The sequence below is a fragment of the Magnolia sinica genome, chromosome 17, assembly GCF_029962835.1.
Source record: "Magnolia sinica isolate HGM2019 chromosome 17, MsV1, whole genome shotgun sequence".
NCBI lineage: Eukaryota > Viridiplantae > Streptophyta > Magnoliopsida > Magnoliales > Magnoliaceae > Magnolia > Magnolia sinica.
In genome coordinates, this window is record NC_080589.1 from 57,666,090 (window position 1) to 57,679,084 (window position 12,995).

At 40.2% G+C, this 12,995-nt stretch overlaps 2 protein-coding genes across 2 annotated transcripts; both read right to left on the bottom strand.

Annotated features, from left to right (window-relative positions):
* Positions 1-3,189: 3,189 nt before the first annotated feature.
* Positions 3,190-9,605, bottom strand: LOC131230880 (cell division cycle protein 48 homolog). Its single transcript, XM_058226905.1, has 7 exons — positions 9,370-9,605; positions 7,433-7,985; positions 7,105-7,326; positions 6,938-7,009; positions 6,219-6,500; positions 5,009-5,368; positions 3,190-4,025 (listed from the first exon to the last, which is right to left on the bottom strand). The coding sequence occupies exons 1-7, from the start codon at positions 9,603-9,605 to the stop codon at positions 3,735-3,737; spliced, it is 2,016 nt and encodes a 671-aa protein (XP_058082888.1). The 3' UTR covers positions 3,190-3,734.
* Positions 9,606-11,116: 1,511 nt separating this feature from the next.
* On the bottom strand, positions 11,117-11,837 carry LOC131230879 (cell division control protein 48 homolog D-like). Its single transcript, XM_058226903.1, has 3 exons — positions 11,809-11,837; positions 11,539-11,699; positions 11,117-11,205 (listed from the first exon to the last, which is right to left on the bottom strand). The coding sequence occupies exons 1-3, from the start codon at positions 11,835-11,837 to the stop codon at positions 11,117-11,119; spliced, it is 279 nt and encodes a 92-aa protein (XP_058082886.1).
* Between the last annotated feature and the right edge of the window lie 1,158 nt (positions 11,838-12,995).

Below are 12,995 nucleotides of genomic sequence, written 5' to 3' on the forward strand. Positions count from 1 at the left end.
TCGCGGCCTACTTCTAAAGAGACATATTACTTATGGAAGAGAATATCTACGTAATAAGACCCATCCCATGGACGGCTAGGATATTGCACTGACCCATGTGCTAGCATGCACATAAGCTGCCCTGTTACGTAGCCGGAAATTAAGCAAGTTGCTCTATCTTTAACAGTACTTCATACTTCTTCTTTTTTCTTTTTCTTTTTTTTGAAATTACCAAAATAGCCTGGTTTGATCAATGTTAATGTTGGTCTGGCATAGAGTGAGACACAATCGGCAGGCACTTAGAAATTATTTAGCAGTTGCAATCAGCATATATTTAGCCATATTAAACCGTTCAAACTGCAATAACCACTTGGGATGTATCATGAAACAAAAAGTCTCATTTCTGTTATCTGATATCAGATTTTTTGACATTTATTGGATGGTTGAAAATGATAAATGTCTAATGGTCCTTGACGCAGGGATGAACATGATGAGGTCGATCACCATCTTCGTCAAGAATAACTACTCCGAATTCATGGAACTTCTCTGAACTCCTCGTAGAGACTTTTCAAATTCACGATGAAAAAAGCGAGAAAAATTGAAAATAAATTCTATAAATTCATAATTTGATTGATGATTAAAATAAACGAGTTCACAACCCTTTAAATTAATTCTATAAATTCATAAATTTATTGATGATTGAAATAAACAAGTTCACAATCCTTTAAATAGGTGATGTCTACTAGTGCGCATGGCTTTTAGCCAAAAATAGTAAGTGTACGTTATCTTAATTATTCTAAGCACTTTTCATATTAGGCACAACTCCTAAAGCCTAATGGATGAAGAGTTAAGAGTTAAACAAAAACTTACTATAAATATTAAAAACGAAAATAAAATGAGAATTCCACCGACGATCTGGCAGTATTTTGCAAATTTAGCATGCACAACCTGGCGTAGCGGAGTTGGGTAGCTAAAGTAGCTCGTCCTACCCCAAAATTATATATGATACGTCGAAAAACTCATTTTAGATTGCGAGAGATGTCTGATTTAAGGTCTGACGGTTCGGATCACTTCTGTTGTCGACTTGGCGTTTTTTGATCCATTTTAGTCATAAACTGTCCAACCCACTCTACATCAGTCCCCAATACGATTGTTTAACTAATATGCATGATCATGAGAATCTGACTTGAAACAGCGGAATTCCAGGAACGGGCACGAGATCTGTACAGCCACCGTGATGTCTGGTTTTTATCCACGCTGTTTATTCATTTTTTGGTATCGTTTCAGGATATTGGCTCAAAATTGAGGCAGATTCAAGAAACAACTAGACCACACAGTGGGGATTAAAATATTAATGTTGGAAATTATTAAGGCCCACATATAAGTTTTGTTTGGAGCTGATATGTGTTATTTCCCTTCATCTAGGTCCACGTGACTTTATGAATAAGTTGGATGGCAAATAAACATCACGGTGGACCTTAGGGAAGTTTCAATGGTGAGCATTATTATCACCCCTACTTTTTCATGTGGTGGTGTGGTCCACTTTCACATGAATCTACCTCAGTTTTGAGCCTTTAGCCTAAAATGACATGGCCAAATGGATAAACGGAATGGATAGAACTCATACATTACGGTGGCCACTCAGAACCCCTGCCCATTCCTAGCTCGGGACAGGCCGGGGTAGAATGCAATCGGCGTTCTCCCATTTATAAGAATAATAATAATAATAATAAAAGCATCCTTTCAATGGGAGCCGATTAGGTGCGGCCCGGGTCTCATCCGATGTGCCGCGAAACGGATTGGCTACTCCCCCTACCACCAGCCCTACCACCAGCCTGGTGGCTGGTGGTGGATGCTCTGTGGGCCCCATCATGATGTATGTGTTTCATCCATGCCGTTCATTCATTTTTACTGATCATTTTAGGGCTTGATCTAAAAAATGAGAGGTATATAAATCTCATGTGGACCAAACTTCGGGAAAATAATAGTGATTGGATATCTACCATTAAAATACTCCTAAGGCTTACTGTACTGTTTATTTGATATCCAATTTGTGGATTAGGTCATACAGATGCCAATGAAGGGAAGAAACAAAGATCAGCTTGATCCAAAACTTTTATGCCCTCCAAAAAGTTTTTAATGGTCTACCTTCATTCAACATTGTTGAATGTAATGTGGTCCATTTGAGATTGGTATATACCTTATTTTTGGTCTCATGCCATAAAATCATCTAGAAAAATAGATGGATGGCATGAATGAAACACATACATCATAGTGGGGCCCCCAGAGCACCATCAGCCATTGGCTGGCAGGGGAGTAGCCAATCCGCTTCCAATGCGGCGCACCCTTGACCATGGGGCCCACACCTTGATGGATGTATGATATATCCATGCCATCCATTCGTATTTTTAGCTCATTTTAGGGAATGAGTCCTAAGACGACTTACATCGAAATCTTAGGCAGACCGTACCACAAAACAGTGGTGATTGAATGCCCACCACTGAAATATTTCTAGGAAGCGGTAATGTTTGTTTTCCATCCAACCTATTGATAAGGTTTGAGCCAGTGTGATTGAATGCCCACCACTAAAATATTTCGGAAAATGCGGACCACCAGTCTGAAAAAGCATAGCTTTGAGCCAGAAGCTCTAATCAATGTGGCCTCCTGGTGTAAAGCTCTGATCTCGCACGCTTTTATTGGCACACGCGATTGTTTGTAAATGCTCACCAGATTAGTAAAAGCTGCTTTTTTATTGAGAGCGGGTCACTAAAACCGTATAATGTAGAGTTGGATAAATAAATCCGAATCATATTTCGGTTGGATTAGTAGTGAGATCTGTTCATTGTGGCTGTTCCACTTCTGTTCTTTGGACTTTTTTTTTTTTTTTTTGACACACACCCGCGCACACCATGGTGGGATTTCACCACGTATGGGTATCGAACCCAAGACCTTGTGTTAAAACTCCTCAAAGTCTACCACTGAGGTAAGGACAACCCGTTCTTTGGACTTCAATACTCTTGCTTGATTCAAATTGGAAATATTAAAATTGCACCATTTTGTTACTAAATTAAATATGTTGTCTTATATATTTTTTAGATTTGTGATGTGATGGATTCGGATCTTGCTATTTATAAGTGAATTGGATATGGATATCACACCTTTTGAATCGAGTCAGATCAGCTGGATCCAACTCACTCCACCAATTGAGAGCTTAACATAAGGCTACTACATTTTTTAGCTTTCAAAATACACTTTAAAATATTTTTCCGTATCCCTTTAATATTCAAAGTTCTCCACCTTAAAAAAGATAATTACAAGAGCAAAAATGTCCAAAAAACCATTCACCTTATAATAGCATATATATAGAGTTAAATTATGGGCATGGTTCAATGATCGAAGCCATTTGCAAGAGTAGAAGTGGGGTACTTTATAAAAACCCGCCAAATTAGGGAAAAAAAAAAAAGAAGGGAAAAGTAAAAGAGGGACCCTCCATCTAAGAAAAAAGGAAAGAAAATAAAAGGTTAAGAAGAAATCAAGCATTCAAGTCCATGTGGGAAAGAAACAGTATGATTTACACCAACTAAAATTTATATAAATTAATCAATGCATTACTGTTTTGTGTATAAAATGGCCCCAAAAAGGTATAGCCATCAACACGGTATCTATTTTTCTGAGTATGAATTTAAACCATAATAAGAGATTTATATACAAGGCATGCATCTATATCAAATCATAAACAGAATTTTAATTTATTCCTATAAATCATCATCACCGGCTCCAAATGAAGCTGCACATGGGTCTGACCCAGCCACCCCAGTTCCTGCCTCCGACTGCTCCAAGAACCGAAAATCACTTCCTAAACCCCTTGACTGCTGCAGGGTTTGAGCAAACGCCTGATATTTGCATATGTCGGCGTCGCTTACGCTCCTGCGTGCATACTTCATAGGCTCCTCAAAGTGGCAGGCCTTTATCTCTGACACTTCTTCGCTATTGTCCTCTTCCATAGCCTTAGGATTTTCTTTCGTTCGCCTCTCCCTTTCTATGTCCTGCATGGGCAAAAATCCAACACATCATTTTACTGATTCGCTTTGTCTTTGTCATAGATTCCTGAAGCAGTTTGGGTTACACCACATGCATTTTATATGTGTGTGTGTGTGGGGGGGGGGGGGGGAGGGAACATTCATGGGCCCCACTGTGTTGGATGTCGAAAATCTACACCATCAGTCAGATGCACCATTCCATGGTGATCCTCGGACTTAAAAATCAAGTGAATCAATTAGTTTTGTGGGCCACACCACGTACAAAAGTTAGAGAGGGGTTACCCTCTCATTAAAAAATTCATAATCATTTTTTAGGACCACCGAGATGTGGTTCACGAATCCAGCCCATCCATTATGTGTGTCCCACTTGGATGAGGGGTCAGACCAAGTTTAAGATGCATCAAAATTTTAGGTGAGCCCCACCAAGTGCTTTTATATATTTTAGGCATGTCTTTACATGATTTTAGATGGCATGGCCCACCTGAGTTCCGTATAGGGATTATTTTTGGGATATCCCAGAACTTAAAAGGGGACCCATCAAATGCACGGTTTTGATGTTCGACACGCATCACAGTGGGGCTCACACAGCTCGACCTCATGGGAAGTTCCTACCAAATTGACTGCGTAGAACCATTATATATATAAAAGGTGTGCACCTTTGGGCACGTGTTATAGGAATCTAATCCGAACGGTCCATATGATGCGGAATCCCATAAAACCCCAGGGGACAAATTTTCACCTTGATTCAAAATTCTGGTGAGCCATAGCAAAGATAAATGCAAATAAAGGGAGGAAACTGTTTTTATTTTTCATGGCCCGGGAGGCACAAGAAAACCTCCAAAGGTGCAGCCCACCTGATGCATGGATTGGACATCTAAAACATGTTCCAGTTAGCTACATATGGCCGCATGATATGTGAAATTATCCATTGTATGGATACATGCTGGATAACCAAAAATCAATTTAGAAGAAGAAATGAGTAAATCTACCTTCTCGATATTTTGGCGTATGGCATACTTGCAAGCACGTTGGCAGATCTCTGTAATATCAGCACCGCTAAAATCCTGTGTGTACTTGGCTAGAGCTCTCAGGTCAACAACTTTTGAGACAGGAGATTTTCTCAGACAGGCTTTGAATATCTGATAGCGAGAGCTCTCATCCGGTAGAGGAATGTAAATCAGTTGATCAAGACGGCCTGGCCTCAGTAGCGCAGAGTCAATTATATCAGGCCTGTTCGTGGCACCGATTATGGACACTGTCTTCTTCGCGGACATCCCATCCATTTCAGTGAGGAGCTGGTTCAGAACTCGATCAGCAGCACCTCCGGCGTCTCCAGCACTGCTGCCTCTCTACCACAATACACAAAAATATAAAATGCAAGCCAAGACCGTCGGAGTAAAGAGCAAAGAATCTAATGCGGGGGCATTTTCACACCAGGCTCGAGTGGAGTGGCCTGTGGGATACAGGGGCACACTCGGGGTGAGTGGCCCACATAACCCATGGATTTGGAGCCCATGTGAGGCGGGTGGCACGTATAGGGCGAAAACCATGGATTTGGAGCCCATGTGAGGCGGGTGGCACGTATAGGGCGAAAACCATGGATTTGGAGCCCACGATAGGGCAGAACCCATGAATTTGGGGCTCACGAGGAGAGTTCGGCCGAGGACCCAACCCATGAACTTGAGGCCTGGGTTATGAGATAAAGGGATTAATCCGCCATACTATAACCATTTGAGCTTTTAGAGCAAAGAATCTCAGACATTTTATGGTGCGTTTGAGTGCTTGCAGTTCCAAAAGGTTGATGTAATGCACTTGCACAAAACCATGTTTGAAATAATAAGTTTTCCCATTTTTATCTAAAACATGATTTTAGGGTTGAAAAGGCTGGATTTTGCTAGCCCACTTAAATGCAGGTTCCATTTTCCACACCACCCATAGGCTCAACCACACCCTGATCCATAGCTCAAGTGGTAGACTGAGAGAAAGATACCTCGTTTCAACACTGAGGTCATGGGATCGATTCCCTGGTGTGGTGGCTAACAGTGAAGTGCGAACTGACAGTGGGGGTGTATTAACATGCTAAAAAAAAGTCTTTAAAAAAAAGAAAAAAAAAAGAAAAAAAGAAGTAGAGTATTAAGAGGCCCTACCAACCAGAATTTGGAGTTACACCCAAACTCTGCCTTAAAAATGAAAACAAACCTGAGTTGCAATTGAGTCGAGTTCATCGAAAAAGAGAACGCAGGGTGCAGCATGGCGGGCCTTATCAAAGATCTCACGAACATTGGCTTCACTCTCTCCAAACCACATGGTGAGCAATTCAGGACCCTTGACACTGATGAAGTTTGCTTGGCATTCATTGGCAATTGCCTTGGCCAGTAGGGTCTTCCCACAACCAGGGGGGCCATAGAAAAGTACTCCTTTCGAGGGCGACATGCCAAACTTCTCAAACTTTTCTGGATGCTCCACTGGATATTGGACGGTCTAAAAAAAATAAAAATAAAAATAAATTTAAAAAAAGTCAGGTATAATTTGAATTCATTAAAGGCAGCGTCGAAGTAAATTTTATTAGAAAATAAGAAATCTTGTATACAAGGGAGGATAGAGGAAAAAATAATAAGACGGTCAGATCTATTGACAACAGATTTGCTGTTCTTTTTCTGGTAGTTTCAGTAGGTGCAAACGTAGGAAATCTGCAAATTTTTTTAATGATACAATAAACTCTCCATCCGAATTTAAACACGAAAATTTGTACATTTAAGTGTTAAATAGATCTCCCATTCTCTTACCATGTGACTGGACACTCTATTTATAGAAAGTTTTAATTATTAATATATTTATTTACTTATTAAAATAAACTTTTATTTTTGAAATTTATTTTTTATTTTTTAAAAAAAGTAATAATAACAACAAATTCCTACCTCTTGAAGCTCCCTCTTGACACTTTCAAGCCCTCCAATGTCTTCCCACCTGATATTGGGTACTTCGACAACCTGCTCATTGAAATGGAGACCCAGAATATAAGGAAATGTGTCTTATATATTATTATATTGGACTTGCAGTAATGTCGAAGATGTAAATTACTCACAGTTTCACGCAGAGCAGATGGATTGCTGGTTCCAAGAGCAGTCTTGAAGTGCTCATTCGTAATGGCCATGGAGTTTAATATCTCAGCATCGATGGATTCATCTTCCAAGTCGATGACATCCATTTTCTCTCTGATGCATTGAAGGGCAGCCTCTGTGCACAAAGCTGCGAGATCAGCACCAACATACCCATAAGTGTCCTTTGCAATTCGTTCTAGATCCACCTGTACAGCTTTGAATAATATCATCCGCTTGAATGAACTAAGAAAAGACAATTAGAGATATCATGTAGAACAAAAAGGGATGTTATGAATAAGATGTTAAGGTTACATCTTCTAAGAGTTTCATGTTCTTTGTGTGAATGCCGAGGACCTCAAGCCGTCCAACTTCATCTGGAACCCCAATATCAATTTCTCGATCGAATCTCCCAAACCTTCTCAGAGCTGGGTCTATACTGTTTGACCGGTTTGTAGCTCCGATAACGATAACATGGGCACGTAATTTTAATCCATCCATCAAAGTCAAAAGTTGCGAAACGATCCGTTTCTCAACTTCTCCATTTGTCTTCTCCCGCTTTGGAGCTATTGAGTCAATCTCATCAATGAATATAATTGATGGAGCATTCTTCTCTGCTTCTAGAAAAGCTTTCCTGAGATTGCTTTCGCTCTCACCTGCCATATTAGACATAATCTCCGGTCCGTTAATACAGAAGAAGAAGGCACCAGTTTCATTAGCAATGGCCCTGGCTATCAATATCTTCCCAGAACCAGGTGGCCCATACAGCAAAATTCCCTTTGGAGGTTTTACACCGATTGATTTGAAAAGCTGAGGATGCCGAAGTGGCAGCTCAACTAGCTCTCGTATCTGGGTCATTTGTTGTTGCCTTTTTGTGGTTTAAAAAATAATTAAAAAAAATGAAAATTCAAATTTTCAAAATTTTGAGATTTTCCCGCCAAAATACCTTTTGAATTTTTTAAATTAAAAAGTGCGGTGTGTGTGCTTTGTCCCACATCGGAAATACAGAGAAAACTTTTGTGGTTTATATGAGATGTTGAGAAGGGTATTTTTACTTGGAGCTTTTTTGGAAGAGATGAAACTTGGTTGCGTGTTCCAATGCAAAGCACTGGAACGCACGCACGCGCTCGCTCGGGCTCGGGCGTGGGCATGGGCAGTGAGGCAGTGTGGTAGTAGTGGCGCTAGATGGCGCACTTCGCACGTGCGCATCGTGTCGCAGAGTGGTCGCTCTCACGCGACCTTACGCGAACCGGCGCGAACTTGGTGCGAACTCGGTGCGATGGGTCTGGTCAGAGCCTTAGGGCGGTGTGGATCTGAAATGTTAGAAATGAGCCTGGGTTTTATAGGTGAATGAGAACAGTCGGATCTTAAATTCGAAATGTCCAGCCGTTTCTTAAATGGATAGCTACCTTAAAAGCCACAACGGTCTGAAAACGGACGGGCCAGGATGATCCAACTGTCAGATCTACAGATCTAATGACCAGAAACGTTTTTCAAACGTTCTGGACCATTGAATACCACACAGCAACGGGTCTAAACCTGAGGCCTATATAAACTGGACCATTCCAGTCCGATTTCATCATCTCAACACACCATCTCCCCATCAAATCAGATACGGTCCATAGTTTCATATAAGAATACTTTGTCATCTCCATAGTCTAAGTCTGCCAGAATAAATCGACTGCGTTAAATTGTTCCATAGTGGACCTATCGTGATTGCTGCACGCTGGATCCAGATAAGGCTTGTCTTATCCTGGAAGCAATTCGCCTATGACATTAGCAATGGCCCTGGCTATCGATTCGCGAATAGTTTCTTATTCAGATAAGGCTTGTCTTATTCTAGAAGAATAGATCGACTGCGTTAAATTGGTCCGTTAATACAGAAGAAGTAGGCACCAGTTTCATTAGCAATGGCCCTGGCTATCAATGTCTTCCCAGAACCAGGTGGCCCATACAGCAAAATTCCCTTTGGAGGTTTTACACCGATTGATTTGAAAAGCTGAGGATGCCGAAGTGGCAGCTCAACTAGCTCTCGTATCTGGGTCATTTGTTGTTGCCTTTTTGTGGTTTAAAAAATAATTTTAAAAAAATGAAAATTCAAATTTTCACAATTTCAGGATTTTTCCGCCAAAATACGTGATAAGGGGGCGAATCACGCTTTAAGGACAGCGTATTTTATACGTGATTCAGCCTAGTGATAATTTTATTTTATTATTTATTTTCGGTGTATCCAAAAAAATAGTTTTTCTAACATTTGTTTCCTCACCCCACCAACATCATCATAACCCACCTCATCCATTCTATGTTCATCCTCCCTTCTGATAGGCTCCCCCTCACAGAAGATCTCAGTATCTGGAGAAACCACACAGTACTCTGCAGGGTCAGTCTCTATAACTTTAAATTCTACACTCCTCATCCCACCTCTGACAAGGAAAAGATCTCCTTTCCTTACAGGCCGATATGTCTCCAAGAAATAAGCTGCAATCATTTAAAAGGCCGATATTCAATAAAAGAGTATCACTTTGAGAGTAAAGCAAAGAAGTGAATTTTCAGCAAAGAAAAACTCTTCAACATGATCAAAATGGATATTTCCAACAAATATTATAAGTTTCACTAGGAAAGGAATAATGTGCTTATTAATATTAAGAGGAAGATAACTTGCATGCCATAAATATGAAAGAGATGGGAACTATTACAATCTGGTTTTTAGTGGTCATGCATCAAACCTATGAGGCTGGAGTAGTTTCTTACAAAAAATAATGGCTCCAAATTCCTGTATTGTATACAGGCATATCATATCTGTTTTGGCCAATGCAGATACCCGAAGTAGGGATGAACAAGGTGGGACTAAGACTGGTTAACTTCACAAAGCAAAAAAAAAAAAAAAAAAAAAGACTCACACATGATTTTCTTTTACTTGATCTATAGAAACAATATATAAACAAAATAAACTAGGGTGTATTTCAACGTTCAATTCCAAATAGATTATTCAAAAGAGAGGAAAATCTCAAGGATATTACAAATCCTGAAAATGAGCATACACTCAATAGAAGAGCAAAATAAGCATGTCCATACTAAAGATAAATCATTGAAAAAGTAACACCATTAACCAACCTAATCAACTTCTAAAAGTTGTGCACTAGAAGTCCACAATATATATATGTATATAAGGTACTATGCGCTCGACCTCACGAGTCCGTCCCATGAGGTCGAGCTGTGTGGGCCCCACCGTGATGCATTTCGAACATCTAACCCATCAGTCAGATGTACCATTCCATCGTGGGCCTAGATCTCAAAAATCAAGTTAATTCGTGACTTGTGTGGGCCACACCACATACAGAAGTGGAGAGGGGCCGTGCACCATTAAGACATTCATAATCCGTTTTTTGGGCCCACCGAGATGTGGTTTGTAAATCCAGCCCATCTATTATGTGTGTCACACTTGCATGAGGGTTCAGACCAAGTTTCAACAGCATTCAAAACACAGGTGGGCCCCACCAAGTGCTTTTATATGTTTTAATGGTGTTTCACATGATTTTAGATGGTATGGCCCACCTGAGTTTCGTATACGGCTGATTTTTGGATATCCCATAATTTAGAGGGTACCCATCAAATGCACGGTGTTGATGGTCGACACACATCAAGGTGGGGTCCACACAGCTCGACCTCACGGGAGCTAATAGTGAGGTCGAGCGCATATATATATATATATATATATATTCATCGAAAGTGCTTTAGCATGCCATGTAAAAAGGATACCACTAAAAATTCAATAATTTAAAGACTACAAAGAAACTAGGTGCATATATAAATTGGACGATGATATAAATAGAAGAAGAAGGAAAAAAAAAAAAACTCACGTTTCAAGTACGCTTCAAACAGGTTCCCAGTGACACCTTCGATCGTATCATCCACTGGTAGTACATGCACCCACCTTGCATATTTTATATCTGGACCCTGGTGTATGGAAACCACATCGCCAAGCCTAACCCTAAGATTCTATCTAACCACCTTACTCATCAAAATCTTAGGCTCACCACATTTATCATCAGCAAGAGCAATGCAGATTGTATTCCTTTTCTTTCCCCGTATAGCCACCAAGACCAAAAAAAAAAAAGTTGGAACAATGCAAACTCATCACCATGACCCTGCACATCCCCTTTTTCTTGGAGATGCACAGACCCTAGGTAGGTTTCTATAATCCAAAATCTAAAACCCAATTAAATAAAAAATAAAAATAAAAAAAAAAGAAAAGAAAAGAAAGAAAAGATAATCTCTCATCCCAAAACCCTAAGGAGGAACCAAAAGGAGGAATTGCAATGACATTATTCTAAATACTAATTAATAAAAAGGGAGGAACTAACTTCAATGGAATTATCGTAAAAATAGTTACAAACCAGTGGCATTATTGTAAATAAGAACCTTGATGAGAATGGTATCGCCGCGGAGGAGCTGGAGCTTGTCCATGGTGTCGGGATGGAGGGAGATGATGGAATTGTCGTCGTTTGTCGCCTCATCAACGACCAGACGATTTATAGCCTTCTTCCTTTCAAAGATAGCTGTGCTGAAATCCTTCTTCTTCCTGGCCCACCCATCATCATCATCAACATCATTCAAATTCAGCCAACATTCAACAATCATAAGAGAGAGAGAGAGAGAGAGAGAGAGAGAGAGAGAGAGAGAGTTCTTACGAGTATGATGATTCTGCATGTCGTGCCATCTTGATGAAGATCTTCTTCTTCTTCTTCTTAGAAGAGAGACCGAGAAAGAGACTGAGAAGAACAGATGGATTGGGTGGGGTATTTATAGCGGTTGGAAGTTCGAATCAGAAAACGACCGACCGGGATACCTCACACGTTGTGTATAACAGGACGCGGATTTCCTGCGAAAGCCTTTCGCAGGAAGTTTCTGTGCAAGGATGCTGGGTGGGGCCCATTGAAATATTTGGTAGAAATCTAACCCGTCCTTCCGTTTTACGATCTCATTTAAGGATTTGTGACCAAAACTTATTTTCATATAACACTCAATAGGCCACAAAAGAGGAAACAGTGGGCATTCAGTGAGAACCGTTGAATCATTCCTATGACCATAAAAGTTTTGCATCAGAATATCTTCTTAGTTTATTCACTTAATCCCATTGGGAATGACCTTATAAACGGTTCGGATATCGTATAAACATCAAGTTTTAGCCCACGAAGGTTTCAACTGTAGGAATTTATTTCTCCACTGTTTCCTCTTTTGTGGCCTATTGGGTGTTATATACAAATAAGTTTTATTCAATAATCCTTAAATGAGATCTCAAAACGGATGAACGGAGTAGATTTCTAACAAACATTTCAGTGGGCCCCACCCAGCATCCTTGCGAGGGACTTCCTGCGAAAGGCTTTTGTAGGAAATCCGCGTCCCACGTTAACGGAAATCGGATTGCCTACTGTGTTACTCAGTAGGCTTTTATCGTACCGAGTAAACTCAGTTGGACTCACCTTGAATGTATTTGGTCTATCCACGCCGTCCATCCGTTTTTCCATCTAATTTAAGGGTATGCCAAAATTGACGTATATCCAAAGATCGAGTGGATCATGCCACCGGAAACTGTGGGGATAATGATTTCCACCCTTGAAGCCTTTCTAGTCCCTCTGTGATGTTTATTTGTCATCCAACCTGTTCATAAGATCATACAGACATGGATTAAGGGAAAACACATATAATCTTGATCCAAAACTTTCGTGGCCTCTAAGAATTTTTCAACAATAGATGTTTAATTCAACTGTTTCATATGGTGCAGTCCATCTGAACATTGATATTCTTCATTTTTGGGCTCAAGGACTAAAATTATTTGTTAAAATGGGTGGACAGGGCGGAGAAGATACATAAATCA